This window comes from Aotus nancymaae, unplaced genomic scaffold (genome assembly GCF_030222135.1).
Source record: "Aotus nancymaae isolate 86718 unplaced genomic scaffold, 86718_ANA_hifiasm-v0.15.2.pri h1tg000041l, whole genome shotgun sequence".
NCBI classification, from domain to species: domain Eukaryota; kingdom Metazoa; phylum Chordata; class Mammalia; order Primates; family Aotidae; genus Aotus; species Aotus nancymaae.
In genome coordinates, this window is record NW_026988455.1 from 43,451,923 (window position 1) to 43,468,428 (window position 16,506).

A 16,506-nucleotide genomic window follows, 5' to 3' on the forward strand; every position below is an offset into this window, starting at 1 on the left:
TGCCTGCACAGGGAGCTAGGGTCCCATCAGCCCAGGCAATACCATACCTAACTTGGCCAGTCTCCCTGGGCCTAATTTTTCTAAGCTTTATTTTCAAATATACTGTTTGACAAAGGATTTTTGAACTGTTCTAAGAGCATTCAAGATAATGTTTGGATGCTAAAATATCTCTGAATTTTCAATAGCCTGTAGACTAAATTGGACAAAATATTTGAAATTTGAATTGACTTAAAAAATGTAGGTGGTATAGTTTCTAGTCATCAAAATCAGGCCCAGCTACTTCTTTAAAATGTATGTTTTAATTTTTACTTTTTCATTTGGATCATTTGGGGCAGGCGATTTTATAAGATGTTTGGTACCCTAAGTATTTGGCTCCATCAGTAAGAAAAAAATGTTTTAAATTTATTTGTGTAATATCCTTAGCTCAATTCATTTATGACTTTTGATAGTCAACCTTTTCTCTATTTTCTTTCAACACTTGGCCTAAGGGCAAAAAACAGCCCAGAGCTAGAAAAGCTGCTTTGAAAGCATGGCAAGACTTGAAAAAGAAAGCTTGAAAAGCACAGTGTTTTATGTACAGTCGGCAGCTCCTTTCTGAGAGGTCTTCTCCCCGCCGCAGTGTCCGTTTGGTTGTATTCTTCTTTGCTTCTCTCTCCCGGCCCCTTTCCCCCAGCCAAGTGTCTGGCGAGTCCCCTCAAATTCTCACTGTGTTTCCTCTTGCTGTGTTCTAGTCTCCGTCTCCTGGCAGCTCCTCACCCTTGGGTGCAGAGTCATCAAGCACACCCCTTCACCCCAGTGACCCCGCGGAAGCCTCCACAAATAAAGAGGTAGGGTGCCGTTTTGTTATCAAAGCCATCGGGCCATTTTGCTTTACTCTAATGCTGTTCTGTGCTTCCTAGTACAGCATCCTACAGCACTTCTGACCCACACCCACATTACCCTGGCGAGAACAATCCTGATTTCTCCTCTCCAGTGTGCAATTTGCCTGTTAAAGCCACGCCATCCACTTTGATAGCCACTGGCTATAGGCGTCTAACGAATGAATAAAATGAAAAGTTTATTTCCTCAAGCACAGTTGCCACATTTCAAGTGCTCAGTAGCCAACTGTGGTGGCTATCAGTGGGGGGTACTGTATTGGATAGGGTAGATTATAAAGCATTCGCATCATTGCAAGAAATTCTGTTGAACAGCACTTGACCTCAGACACCAAACACTCCACGTACAGCATCTTTCCTCCTGGCGTCACATGCCTGCTGATGCTATGGACTTGTAGTTGCTCTGTGCTTTGGGAAATGGGTTGGTTTCTTTTTTTTTTTTTTTTTTTAGATGGAGTCTTGCTCTGTCACCCAGTCTGGAGTGCAGTGGCACAGTGTTGGCTCACTGCAACCTCCACCTCCTGGGTTCAAGCAATTCCCTGCCTCAGCCTCCTGAGTATCTGGGATTACAGGCATATGCCACCATGCCTGGCTAATTTTTGTATTTTTAGTGGAGACAGGGTTTCAGCATCTTGGCCAGGCTGATCTTGGACTCCTGACCTTGTGATCCACCCACCTCAGCATCCCAAAGTGCCGGGATTACAGGCTTGAGCCACCATACCCAGCCGGGTTGGTTTCTTAAATACCCATTTATTTCAGGCGCAAATGAGATATCTTTCATAAGAATAGAGTGGCTGTATATCCCCAGTTTACCCAGGGTGTGGTTCCAGTTCACACCTGTTGTCCAGACACCCCGCCTTATGAGCACCCTTCTCTTTTGCTGGTGTGGTGCCATCGGCGGAACTTCCCATGATAATGGAAATGTACCACTTCCGCTCTGTCCACTATGGCAGTCATTTGCTTCATGTGCCTGTCAAACCCTGGAAGTGTGGCCAGTGTAATGGAAGAACTGAAGTTTCCATTTTGTCCCATTTCAATTAATTTAAATAGCCACGTGTGGCTGCAGACTGCCAGACAGTGCAGCTCTAAAGTATCACTTTTGGACAACAAATTCTGTGGTTGGCCTGCTAATGGGAGCTTTTCAGTGAGAAGATGCTGCTTTCTCCTACTGAGGTGTCTGGGGCTGAGAAAGGGCAGCCCCAGAGGGCAGCCACTGCCTTTTCCTGTGCCCAGGGTCCTTTTACACTAGCGAACTGCCACCCACACCTGCTAATGAGCCAACATCAGGTAAATGTTGGTCTGCACCATAATCTGTGTGTGGGCTCAGCTCACACTAAACATAGATGCTCCCTCATCAACACTGAGGAGATGCGTCAGAGGTAAACCACATGATGAACGATCTCCTTTTCCCTCATTTTGCTGATAATTTTATGTTAAATGCAATGAAAAAAACAATCTGTCTTAAACTGAGTGGCAGATCACTTTAAAAGGGAGTCTTAGTTAAAATTTACCCTTAAGGTATCCTTGAATACATATATATTTTCCATTAAATATTTATGCAAAGGAAAAGTATTTTTTAATTAATCTGTTCCTATTAAATCAAACAAGCATAGACCTTCTCTAAAATGACACCAACATTAGAATTTAGAAATATACTTTGGCTTCCTCTGGTCTTGAGCCTCAGACCCTTGGCCATTTGGAGCAGGAGTGATGGGCACAGTTTCTGCTCTTCCGACCATTCCACAGTTTGCTTCATTTTTATGGCACATGGTTGGAGAACAAACAGCTGCCATGATGATAACAGTAATGAGCATTGTCATTTCTTGAGCATTGACAATGTTCCAGGAACTGGGCTGAGAAAAATCACAGGTAGTGTCTCATTTAATTCTTAAAATAATTCTGTAAGGCAAGTATCATTGTCCTCATTTGCTGGTTGAAGAAGCTAAGAGGTTGAGTAACTTACCTGAGATTATAGAGCTCACAAGTGGTCAGCCAGGATTCAAATCCAGAGCTCATGGGTACTCATGCTCTGAACTGCCAAGATCTGCCACTCCTGGAGTAGAAAGTGTTTGCAGGTCACAGACTGCATGGACAAGGTGGCTTGTCTGTCATTGTTCCAGTTGTCCAATTGTGCCTCCACGTTCTGCACGATTCAATTTATGTGCCCCAAAAAACACAAATCCCAAAGATCTTAGCCTTTAGTTTTTTTAATGCAACTTTATTTATTTATTCTTGAAAGTTAAGAATCAACTGATGTTCATCTCAGTCCATGTGTGAAATAAAGGCCTAACCAGACATCTAAATATTCAGCATTTGATTGTGCATCACATATAATAAGGCAAATTTGTTAGTTTCTCAGTTCCTGCAAGACTTGGCTCGTGTTTCTACATATCCTTAGAAATGATGAAAATACTCTTTGTACGCAATAATTAGAGATTCTTTCATTTCACAAAACTCTTTAAAAAAAAAATTTACTTACCCCAGAGACTAAAGAAAGCTAGTTGTGAGCTCATGAATAGAGAGTAAGTGAATGTACCACATGCCCTCTGTTGTAGCTCTTAATAAAATGTCAGCTTTTAGAGTTATAAACTAATTCTTTTGTAGCTTCTGCTAAAATCTGGACACTCTATTTGAGATTAGCATTCAGAAAAGTATCCAAATAGAGCAAGAAAATGAGAATTGACTTCTTAGATGTACCTGGAGGCTAAGCAATTTTGATTAAACAAACTCTCATTACCCTAGGCTCTAGTTACTTAGGACAAGGATAGGGAGATGGTTGAGAAGTAATAAATTAAAAGTTTTCAGTCCCTGTGAAGAAGCTAGCTTCCATCTGCATACCGTGAAGTTATGAGAGTTTTTTTTTTCTTTAAACCAAACAGAATTAGACAGATTTGACTGATGGCCCTCAACTAGGCCTATCTTCTCATTTAGGTAAGTGGAAAATAAAATTACCATAAAGCAGTGCTGAAATTGGAGTTCTCGTTCCCTCTATCCATATATCCTGGCTTTTATTTGGTGTGCATTTTTCCATAAATGCATTAGTAACTGGTAACTCTTCATTCCTGGTGCACTAGAAACCCACTCACATGGGTGTGCAGAGCCATTTCATCCCAGTGAGCACACACGCAGCAGGTTTACTGAAAAGTTGCCCTGTACAATGTATTGTGTGATTACTGTTGAGTTCTTGTCATTATCCTGAACTGAGCTGGAGTCTTAGAGGTTTCTTCAACTGCCCAAATTTGTCACAAGACAATTAAAACTACTAAACTACTGTTTTTAGACTGTTGTACAAGTATTAACTGATTTATCGTCCCTTTGCCATTCCCATCCTCCAAGTAAAGAGCACTGTGTCAAGTGCTAGATTATGGAGTTGCTTCTCATGATATCCAACACTCACCCAGGGCACTTTCCTCATCCAGCTTGCCAGGCAACCCAGAGTCTACCATCTATGCAGGTCAGCCTATCGAACAGCTATTCAATGCCAGATATCCTTTCTCTTAAAGGTATGCATTTAAACAATCATCCAAGACCTGTTAGGTTTTCAGCAGTGAAATTCTTGGCCATGCAAATCTTACCTTCTGCCCATTTTAGGGACTTGTCTTTAACACTAGCTCTCCACTCTCCTGTGATGCTTGTACCATCCTGGTCCAGACACACCAGCTACAAATTCTACTACTGGTGAGAGCAGGGGCGAATTTCCTTCTCTTATCTGAGTCAGTGTTAACATCTAGGACATCTGCTTCTGATAGGAACGTATGGTGAGTTTTGCTCCTCTAAGAGCAGGCAGATTAAGCTGCCATTTAATCAGGCCCTAAAAGGTGTCTAGCTCATCATCTCTGCTTCCAACAGTGCTGTGAGAAGACTGACCTTTGTTCTGAGGTGTAGAAGAAATTCCAGAGTTTTAAAATTACTCCTTTGTTGTGTCCTTATTTTAAGATAACACACAATCATGATTTATATAATGGAGTTTTTCAACTAAAACTCCATTAGGCGATAAAAGGAAGAGGTTTTTTAAAACTCTAGCACACATCTTTAGCACGGTAGGAGTTCACTGTGACAAAGACTAAAATAAATTTCTCTAAGAGAATTCTTAATTTCAGCATATAATCATAGCATTGGTGCTTTCACTAATCAGTTTTTCACATGAATACAAATTGTGACCTTTTTATTGCTGCTGTTAGAGATTTTTGTCTGTAGGATTGTTTTTTAGTTGGTAAATACCTCTCCGATTGTGAAACATAAAATTTCTAGATCATCTAAAATAATGAATATACTCTTCTGAGTTTTAGGTAACCTTTATTAATAAATGCATGTTTATCTGCACTTTACTTTCTCTAGCTAAACATGATCAATAACTGGTAACTGCCACTGGTGATGTATTTATTTTTCATGTTGCGTGGATGATTGTGTTAATGCATATTTCATTATGTTTTGCTCTTTTTGAAACCTGTTTGTCTTAATTACAGTCAAGAAAAAGCTTGGCTTCATTCCCAACCTACGTTGAAGGTAAGAGCTGAAAAGAAAATATTGAGCACTGAGTCATTCATGAATCTTTTAGCATTGGGGCATGTGAAGCACTGAGATACACGACAATAGAAGGAAAGAAAGGCCACAGTCACTTATTCACAATGTTAACATTCTTAGGATCTTAGACCCAAAGTATGACAGCTGGGAGCCTCTCAAAAATCCTCCTCACATCTTTGCTGATTCTGTGGATGGAGACTCTGAAACTGGAGCCGAAGGTGTGGGCTTTACCCAGTGTCATGCAGCTTAGCAGTGGTCACATTGGATCCCAAACCCAAGTCTCCTTATTCTGTCCCTGTGCACCTCTCCCATTCAGTAAGAAAAATTCAAGTGGGAATGAACGTTAAGCAAGACAGAAATTTTGGTCCTTTTTATGAGAAAAACCTTCCCAGCAATTTCCATCTATTACGTGGATGAGCTAGTAATAGTAACAGTTATGGCATGCTTACTCTGCCAGGTTCTGTTCTAAGCACCTCCCATGTAGTAACTAATTGAATCCTCACATCAATCCCATGAAGTGAGTTTTATTATTATCCTCATGTTCTACATGAGACAACTAAGCTATCAAGAGGGTATCTTGCCCAAGACCCCTCAGTTGGTAGTGCAGAGTCAGGCTATGAATTGGCAGGCTGGCTCCACACTTCTCTCTGGAAACCAGTGTTCTCTACAGGGCTGCCACACATGGTTGTGCAGGTTACTCACTGCACAAGGGCACCTAGGGGGAGGCCAAGTGGGGCCAAAGTTCAGCCAAGCTCTGTACCTCAGCTGGAGATTGTACTACCCAAATGGGGCACCAGATCAGGCACTCATTCACAAAGAGGCACTCACTCTCTGGCTAGAGGTGGTGCTGAGGCTCTCTCTTGGTGCATTGCCATTTCCTTGAAGGAGGCTTTTCTGGAAGCCAGAGAACACCCAGACATCTCTCTGAGGGTGTGTCTGGCCTTTGGATCCTGTGCGTGAACAGTCATTGTGTTCCACTGCCTGGGAAAGGATTAACAGGACTCACAAACCTTCACGAACCCTTGGGCTCAAAGCTGAGGACAAGCTCACAGTTTTGGTTTAGTTACTCAGGTTTCTCTCTTGAGTCATCTGTAAATAATTTGCATCATTTTTGTGAGGCTCTGAAATTCCATGGGAGCACCTAGGGAAGTTTTCCGAAGTTTGAAAGCTCCCTTCTTCATATTCATACCCCAGGCCTAGAGATTTTTCAGGTTCAGCCTTAGCCTGAGTGTGAAGATGTCACATGTGAACTCGCTCATCCACAGAGCAATCCAAAGGCAGCACTGGAGGGAAAACCACGTTCCAAAAGGCCAAAAGAAAACTTGCAGTTCTCTGACATAGGATCATTATGGGTTTAATATTTTTTTAGCTTTGTAAGAATATACTAGCACTGAGCCCAAAGTGAAGTTATGAAATTGAGGCTTTTGTTTTTCTGGATATGATGCAGTGACAATGACATTTAATTATATTCAATTTCCCGAAAGGTAAATGGCATAAGATCATATCTCAAAATGTATTTAGGTCTGATATTCATGTGTCTTTGCTGCTTGGCACTTCCACAGTCATTTAAATATCATTTGGATTGCTTTTAAACATATCCCCGTGCCCACACTTAATGTAGTCAAAAAGGGACCTTCTCAGTGAATAGCACCAAATCAGAGAAGAATATATGATGTTAGAACTCCCATAGGGAAGGTAGTTAAGTTTTGTTTTTCTTTTAACATTGATTTTTTAAAATTAGATGGAAAACTTTTAAAAATTCTCATATCAGATGTTTCTTCTCAATATCTGGTTGGCAATAATGATTATGTTTCAATAACACTGTAAATGCATCATCAGGAACTTATCATGGAAGAACTGACAATCTTTTACTTTATATAAAGTGTAATGTGGATTCAAAACTGTTGATATATTATTTTATATGCATCCCTGCTATACAACTGAAATGTATATCATACACAGCCCGAATCCATCTCACATCTATAAAACATTCAGGGCGGATCCCTGTGGCAGTTGAGTAGAGTGTGAATTACTGGTATGCAGAGGAAGCAGATTTGTCTGTGTACCACTCACAGTGTTAGTCTCCAAGTCTTGCTTGTAAAAATGGAGAATAAGACAAATAACAGGCTTCCTTATTTAATTACTACATAGATGCTTTGTGAAAGCCCTTCCCAGAATGCTTTTTAATTTCTTTGTTTTAAGCACCACCTTAATTTTAGATAAATGAGTAGGTTATTTTACATCTGTACTCTGATAAGTAGTTCAGCAGAGGAAGCAGCTGTGTAAACTCAAGATGAGCTTGATGTTTAAGGATAAAAATAAAAAGCACTTCAGATTAGCCTTCCAAGCAGAAAAAGCAAATTGTTTCCATTATAAGTTATCTAATTTAAGACCCTGAGGTTTTAACAGTGGGTTAACATGTATATTTTAGTCTCCCCAGATGTACCACTCAAGTCAAATAAAATACGTAGGGCCAGGCATGGTAGTTCATGCCTGTAATCTCTGCATTTTGGGAGGGTGAGGCAGGCAAATTGCCTGAGCCCAGGAGTCCGACCAGCCTGGGCAACATGGCAAAACCCCATCTCTACAAAAACTACAAAAATTAGTTGGGCATGATGGTGCCTGTAGTCCCAACCACTTGGGAGGCTGAGGTGGGAGGATCCCTTGAGCCTGGGAGGTGGAGGTTGCAGTAAGCCGAGATCGCACCAGTGTCCTCCAGCTTGAGTGAGAGAGTGAGACCCTGTCTCAAAAAAGAGAAAGAAAATACATAGTTTTCAATTACAGATTAAAATGCCTTTTTAAGTGGACTGTTATACAGTTACATATTAATCTCAGTTTTAATTTCAAGTTAGGGTTTACAAGTAATTGTGGTTGGTTAGAATCAGATGCCACCAATGATTAAAATATTTAAAACAGATTTGACTTAAAAGGCTGGTAAATTAGAACAGAAAATTTAATTTTCCTTGGACTTGATCTGTATGTGAGCACAGGCCAAGAACATTATACCTTGTAAGTGAGCAAGATTGGCAGCATGGGACTGTGGCTTTGAGATCATGTTATCTGTCTTGCACAATTGGGGTCAGAAGCCGTTATAGGAATCTAGACATTCTGAAACAAATATTCTACTTTTCTGATCTATAAATTTGTTTCTTCCATTATGGATTAAATGGAGAAGAGATATGAATGGGAGGCATGTAATAGGAATTGCTGTAAAAAGCTTTTCTAAAAAGACAACCATCTAATTAGTTAACCATTTATCCAGCAAACAGCTAGTTGATACCAACTGGGTGACAGTAAGACACAAGAGAGTCAGAGGTGAATATGATATGGTCCTTGTCCCCTAAGAGCTTAGTCTGACAGGAGAAACAGACCCTTTATTGCTGAATTTTATGTTCCATATTTAAGTAAATATTTGCATTCCTTTTCATAGTAAGTGGTTTTAGAGAAGCAAATTATTCTAAGAAACTGTACCTTCTATTTGAAAATGAGGCATGGGTGCAGACAGAGACAGAGGGATGCCTTAGACCAGCAGATTGGCTCACCTGTTCAGGAGTCTCTGTACCTTGCCCACCTGTGCCAGTGGTGATGTGCCATCAAGGGGGTTGGTGGTCCCTGCCCCAGGATGGCTTCCCTCACTACTGTGGCTCTATATGTTACAGTTCCGGGACCCTGCGACCCTGAGGACTTGATCGATGGAATCATTTTTGCTGCCAATTACCTTGGCTCCACTCAGCTGCTCTCAGACAAAACTCCTTCCAAAAACGTGCGCATGATGCAGGCCCAGGAAGCTGTAAGCAGGATCAAGGTGAGGACGTCTGGGTGCTCCAGCAGGGGACAGTGGGCAGGGGTGGGCACTTGAGCAGTTTACGGCACTTGCCACAACTCCACATCTAGTTTAGAGGAGAGTGGTTTGAGATGACATCACACAGGCCATGCTTATCCATGTGCCTGCTAACAAAACCAGAAATAAGTATTTCCAAAGTCTCCTGAAGTCTTTATATACAAATATGATCTATTTAGGTTGTTCAAAATGGCCAATCTTGAGAAGAAATACTTATGATAACAACCTTTGAAAAGTTGATGTAATGAGGAAGGATGTCACTTTGAGTATCATGTCTCAAGTGCGAGATATGTATTACTGGATTTCCATGGGCAGCTGGAGGTCAGTGACAAACACTCGTGTTACAGAGTTGGTTCAAACTAGGTGGCATTGCTTTTGAACCAGTCCATCCTGTTCAAGCTAGACTGAACTGGCTTGCTTCAAGGAAAGTGAACCCTTTGACCAAATCTAACCTGGCTAGTCTAAGGTCAGTGCAAGGCTAATCCAGTTTAAACTAATTCAAGCCAGTCATAACATGCTTGAATCTGTCTTCTCAAGATATAAAAGGAACAAGCCTGTTTAATCCAGGAGGAACCACTCTTATCTGGTTTAAGTCATTCACAACTAGTTTGAACCATCCAGAACCAGATTATTCCCATGAATAAATGCAGAAATGCAGAGCTCTAGAATCTCCACCATGATACCAAAACTACCTAGAATCATGGGCAAACCAGGACTCCAGGGACACGTAAGGTGCATTCATGCCATCCACATGCCATTGTGCCACCAGCACCTGGAACCACTGGGCAGCCTCCCAGAGCCTTGAGGCCATTGTCACCTAGAGCTCTAGGGACACCATCATGATAGAAGCCTAGGACCAGGTATTTCCAACAAGTTGGAATAGGTTAGGACTTGCTACAGTCTGTTTTATCCAGTTTCAACTGGTCAAAATGGATTCGTCTCTCAAGGACCATTCTGTATTTCATACCTTCTCTCTCACACATTCCCAGGTTGCATCCTGGTGTTTGTGTGGTAATATGGAAGGAGAAAGAGGGACAGATAGACAGCAGTAACTGAGAGTCCTTGATCTGGCAGTCAAAGAAAAAATACTCCTTGAGCACTTAGGCATGCAGGGCTGTGCAGGGTCTTGGCAGGGAGGAAAAACAGCAGCTGATAGAGTGAGATCTTTGTCCTCAAGCTCAGTAGCATGAATGAGGGAATGACGAAGCAAGCCAGGGAGTGTGAGGGGTGTGCCCGACAAGGAAAGACGGTGTCAGAGGCCGAGTGCCACCAGAGTGCCGGGGAAGCCTGCAGATGGGAACACCTCTGACTGCTGCCTTCTGCCTGAGAGGTGGAAGGGAACAGTGAGCGATCAGCAATTCCAAGAGGTGCTTACAGAGGAGAGGGCATTGGTCTGGGCCTCACGCCCAAGCTGATTCCTATGATAGTCACGTTTCTAGACTCCACCATATGGTGAATATTAAACAGCTTGTGTCATCACTAATGCTGTAATTATGATGCCCTTGAAGCCTCAGCTGTCCAGTTATCCTGCAGTTCCCAGGATACTGTGCAAATCCCTCTCATGGCTTCCCTCCCGGGCTGCTTTCTGCTGCTTCTGCTGCTGAGGCCTCTGTGTGTCACCCACTGATTGGACCACCTCTCTGTACTTGGAGGAAATGCTTCTCTCCCAAGCTTAGAGCCAGCCCTTCCCTTAACTTCTCCTTGGACAGTAAGCCCATGCTGCAACTTTCGACATGACATTTGATGTTTTTATAAACCAGGGAGAAGTGATTTGCAGCTGCCTCAAGAGTGGCTGTTGTCACAACCCTGATAAGCCAGACCTAGTGTCAAGATTACTAACAGGACCTATTAGTTCCTTCCATGTGTCAGGGACCCACTCAGCTACTTCATCCGGGCACACAAACCTTATCTGTGCCTCAGAGGCCCTGCTACCATAAGGCTCATTGCTGTGGTGTTTGTCTTCTTCTAAAATTAGCCTCTCCTGGAATGAGGGACAGTAGAAAGAGCCAATTCCTTCAAGGGAAGCTCCACCCCCTACCCAAAGAGATGTGTCTTTGCCTGTGGCTCCCAACAGGACAACTCCATGGAAACAGTCTGACCTTCATACCTTTTGGGACTTTCAGACCGAATAATGCCATGGGTAGAACATTACCAGGTTCCTGGGGAGCCGCCCATCCAAGCTTGGCCTAATTCCTTTTCACTGCCTTCCCCTTTCCATGAAGTGGTGACACTGTGCCAGCAAGTCTCCCCGAGGTCTTCTCCGTCTTAATTTAGTTGTCCTCCAGGCACAGCATTCAAAACAACAACTCACAAGCCTCCCAGAACAAGCGGCTTTTCAGGTATAGTCACATCCTATTTTGTACAGAGCAGAGAACTTTAAAAACAGAGAGACATACAGACACCATTCTCACTCCGTGTACTCCATGGTTGCCCAACATGTCACCTGGGCTTCCAGGTGAGTGATGTCCTTAGCTTCCCCAGGTCTGGTGGAAGCACAGAAGCCTGGTGTGCCTCACTTGGGGTCTCCGATAGACAGGGATTGCCTTCATAAGATGTGTTTGGAAATGGGTGGGGACACCTCTGGTTGTTACCATGAGTGGGGGCATTTACTGGGTCAGAGCCAGGTGTGCTCAAGACCCTATAACGTCCAGGGCAGAACCACAAAACCAAGATTTTATCTCTACCAAAATGCCAAAGAGCCCCTTTCAAGGAATGCTGCCAGAGCCCATTCAGGCAAATCTTCCAGAATAAAGCAGCAGTCTGCCCCCAAAGGAGTACTGAAGACTCCTGAGGTTGAAAACTGCATGTTGCTTTGAGGTTAGTTTTTCCTAGGATCTATCCATCAAGGTTTCAAAAAATTTAAGGTTCGGGTTTCATTTGGGGCACCTTGTTTATTAGCCCTCCGATAGCTTAGGACTCCTACAGATAGAACATTTATGCCTTTCCGGTCCCCATATGACACTTAGGTAGTGCTGAGATGGCCTTACAGGGAAAAAGCAAGCACAGGGCACATCACTTATATGTAAAGCAATGTGCAGGGTACACTACAGCATCCCTGTACCAAAGCCCATCAGTGCCAATTGTATCGTGCATTATATTTTCTTATCTCCTCAGTGGTATCCTATAGTGTTGTGATTCCTTCTTTAAAGTCCAGCCGCCTCATAAGAAATCAGAGATTTTACTTCAGAGCTTCCAAAGGATTCGTATCCCGAAGTTCCACAGTTCATTTGAAGCAAAAATTAGATGGCTCTGTTGATCAGAACAAGCAAGATAGAGGCTTTCTGATTATAAATACATTTTAGACCTGCCTAGAGCAGAATAGGCATCTGGAAAACATGTATTTATTTTTACACGCAAATTGGTGTGAGGAATTCATTATAGAGTGGTAAAATTAAATAGTTACATTTCATTTATAACTTATAAGTATCATTTTATAATGTACGTCTATGCATTAAATATTTTCTGCTTCATATTCCTTTTACATCCATTAACATGCTCGTCAGATTGATTGACGTTACACCCAGCCAGAATCCTTTTCCAAGTATCAGTGGAGATGCCTGTTTAAGTCAGTACTCTCCAAAAAGTGACTGTGTCCGGGCTTGTACACAGACTTCATCAATGCAAAGGGAAGCTGGGGACAGAGAGTGTTGATCCCGAGCAGGCTGGCTGGGCTCAGGTGGAAGGAGCTTGCACTGGGTGCCCACATGTGCCTGGGAGACACTGCTCTGTAAGGAAGATGGTGCCACTCTGTTTCCTAAAGAGAGACTCACCTTTCAAAACAAGTTATTCTAGGCCACCTTGGCAGAAAGGACGCAGGGCATAGCAAGGCTGCAGACTTTATAGTGTCCATCCAGGAAGGAAGGAGAAAGAAAAGCTCTGTGGATTTATTTTGCAACCCATTTAGCAATGTCCTTAACCCCAAGCTGATTAGTAGTTTCTGGCTTGGTGCTTTTACCTAAACAAAGGTAAAGGTAGTTTCTTCCTTTGCTTTCTGAGTCCTCCTCCTTCCCTCACTCCCTGCAGGAACCCCATTTTGTCCCTCTCTTCCTCTGCCTACATTGTTTGTTTGACCAGATGGGCATGGCTGGATGTGAATGAGAACTGCTCACCATGCACACTGGTATTTGTGGTGCTTTATCTCTGAACAGACACCGACCTTGAGACCTTGAAGCTTGAGTTTCCATTTCAAAGCAGTCTTTAATTTCTGTTCTGTTTGTCGATTGTGGTGTCTGCCACTCACATAGCACCAACTGTATACCAAAATTGAATATTGCTCGTTGGATTTGTACTTGCGGTTTTGAGAATTACTGTTTTCTCAATTTAACAAACAAAATTTACAAGATTCAATTGCCGCATGGAGAAAGAATGTGAAGCTGTGGTTTGGCCAGGTATTTTCTACTTAATATGAAAAGAAACAAAGGAATTTGGCCCAAAATGCCAACTGTCGCTGTGCAGACTCCTGTGCTCGGCCCTGGGGAATAAAAATTAACCCATACACAGTTCTTGAGCTTGAGAAATTCACAGTAAATATAAGGCAAAAAGAATGTTAGGTAACAGTAATACAAGGTAAGCTGAGGGTTCTGAAATTTAAAGGCATTTCCATCTACCACAGTTTAAGAGATGACATGTCTGAGTACAACAGCAGAATTAGAAGACATCCGCCATTTAAAAATTTTTTTTTGCTTTGGTCTTTGTTCCCTCCCTAATATGTTCTTTCTGCCTTTGTTGGTCATCATTTTTGAGAAGTAATATCCTTCCAGAGAGCCCCCGTATACCTTAGGGGATTGCATTAGAGCTCTAGTTCTCAAAGCATGATCTTGTACCAGTAGCATCAGCATTGCCTACAAACTTATTAGAAGTACAGGTTTTCAGGCCCAACCCCAAACCTACTGAGTCAGAAACTCAGAAGGTGGCACCCAGGACTCTGTGTTTTAGCAAACCCTCCAGGAGATTCTGCTGTGCACCAGCGCTTGGGAACCACTGCCTTAGAGAAACGTGGACCTGCCAGTGTGTAAAGCATCTTTCCACCAGCTGTGCCCTGCAGTATTCTAGTCAGGCTAAGTGCTTGTCACTAACAGAGTTCCACTGGCAAATAAGCTCAGGAAAATCGTTCTCCTTTTTGGGTATTTGCTGCAGATGTCTTCCTCTGAATGGCTCTGAGAAGTCCTGCACTAAGATTTCATTCACGTTAACTAGCAGCTCCCATAATTACTTGAGCTCAGAATACATTGTTACCATGTGATAGACGCCTGCCAATTGTCACCATTTGATAGATAACTGTCTTATTGGTAGTATTCTCTGGAACATGTTTTGGGAGAAACTTCTAGAGAGAGCTTTGCACTGTGTGCTGTCAGCCTTTAATGTGCCCTAGATAGAAACACACCTCTCCCCCTATAATGTGGGACTCATGCCTATCCCCTGTCTAGAGAGGGCCACACTGGAAGCCAGCACAGCGAGCTCACTTGTCTTCCTTGCTCTCCACTGCATCTCTACCCTTGCCTTCCATTCTCATTCCCACTTCATTCTCTGCTCTTCAACCAGAATATAGGGTGGCCTGCTGAGCCCTACCTGAACCACGAGACTGCTGCTTGTCCATCCACCCAGAGTGTGGTGTTTGTGTCTCCATTCTTCCTACATTTGTGAAGCTTATGCAATTACATTACAAATGGTGTTTAGGTATCTTGTGGTCCATGCATTTTGGCAAACTGCATTCATTATCAAATATTCATATGTCCCTCTTAAGTAGCCTGTCCCAAAGAGCAGATGTTTTCATTATTTTATGATTTCCTTAAAATTATGGTTTCATTGTAGAAGTAAAATTTCTATCATAGCTTTGCCTAAGTTGTATCATTTCCCACGTTAGTTGGAGAAGTCTATAATCAGTAAAGTATTAGGCCCGTCAAATATATTATGTCAATCTCATTTACTCCTCAAAATGGATGGGATAGAGAATCTTGTGAGGTAGGTATTGTTATCCCCATAGTATAGACAAATGGAGAAGTTTACAGATGACCAAGCTTGCCCCAGTTGCACAACTAATGGTTTACAATGAAGTGAGATTGCCAGAGTTTGAATCTCTGTTCTGCCACTTCACAGCTGTGTGACCTGGGGCAAGTTAATTAGCCTCTCTGTGCCACATTTCCCTTTTCTGAAAAATGAAGATACCATAATATAGGCAGGAAGGACAACATCTACTTAAACCTCGTGTTTCATGGGATTGATCATGGCTTACCACCTAGCAGGGTAGTAGCTCACAGGGCTGTTGTAATCTTTTACACTGATCTATGTGAAATACTTTGAAGGATTCTGGCACATAGCAAGTGCTCAGTAAATGTCAGTGGGGAGAGAAAAGATAGAACAGTCAGGAGCATCCCTGGCATGACTAACCTAGAGTGTCTAAACAACGGAAGAAACTCAGTGCACATTATGGATGGAGTAAGTGGGTGGTTGGTGCTGCACTTTGCACCACACCCTGCCATGTGGTAAGCTGTGATCAAGCCCGTGAAACACGAGGGTTTAAATAGATGTTGTCATTCCTGGCTTTAAGATGCATGCTGGCCTTATGTTTCTCTTGGACCCCTTTCTGCTACCCTGATTTCTCATTCTGGCTCCAACTTTCCCATCTTCTGTAATGTTATATTTAAATTTTAAATTATAATTTGTTGCAGGGTACTTGGATATCATGAGTGATTTAAAAGATGGTATTACTTTAAGTCCATAGAATATTTTTAATTTCATAAAAACTGTTTCAGGCCAGACCCAGTGGCTCACGCCTGTAATCCCAGCTTTGGGAGGCCGAGGCAGGTAGATCACCTGAGGTCAGAAATTCAAGGTCAGCCCGGTCAACATGGTGAAACCTCGTCTCTACTAAAATTACAAAAATTAGCCGGGTGTGGTGGCACACACCTGTAATCCCAGCTACTTAGGAGGCTGAGGTGCAAGAATTGCATGAACCTGGGAGGTGGAGGTTGCAGTGAGCCAAGACTGCACCACTGCACTCCAGCTCGGATGACAGTGTGAGACTTTGTCTAAAAAAAAAAAGAAAAAAAGTTTCAGAATACCTTTCATGAAATGCAGTTTGCCTTTTGGATCCTCTTCCTCATCACCAGTTCCAGGAAAAAAAAGAAAAAAGAAAAAAAGAATTTGGGTACTCCAGTGAAGGTGGACCTATTTTCTTTTGAAAAAGTTCTTTCAAATCAGTTCCCTAGAGTTTTAGAATTTTGACCAACAGCTCTTAGGATTTGGTATCCAAAGTAATGGAAATTC

General features: G+C 42.4%; 1 protein-coding gene across 2 annotated transcripts in view; it reads left to right on the plus strand.

Moving 5' to 3' along the window:
• The window catches only part of APBA1 (amyloid beta precursor protein binding family A member 1), a 222,954-nt gene that overhangs the window by 178,954 nt on the left and 27,494 nt on the right, over positions 1–16,506 (plus strand). For both annotated transcript variants that reach the window (XM_012453796.3, XM_064361675.1), the window contains exons 3-5: positions 732–827; positions 5,342–5,381; positions 9,059–9,204. In XM_012453796.3, coding sequence (XP_012309219.2) covers positions 732–827; positions 5,342–5,381; positions 9,059–9,204 — 282 coding nt within the window. The remainder of the gene's footprint in view (positions 1–731; positions 828–5,341; positions 5,382–9,058; positions 9,205–16,506) is intronic.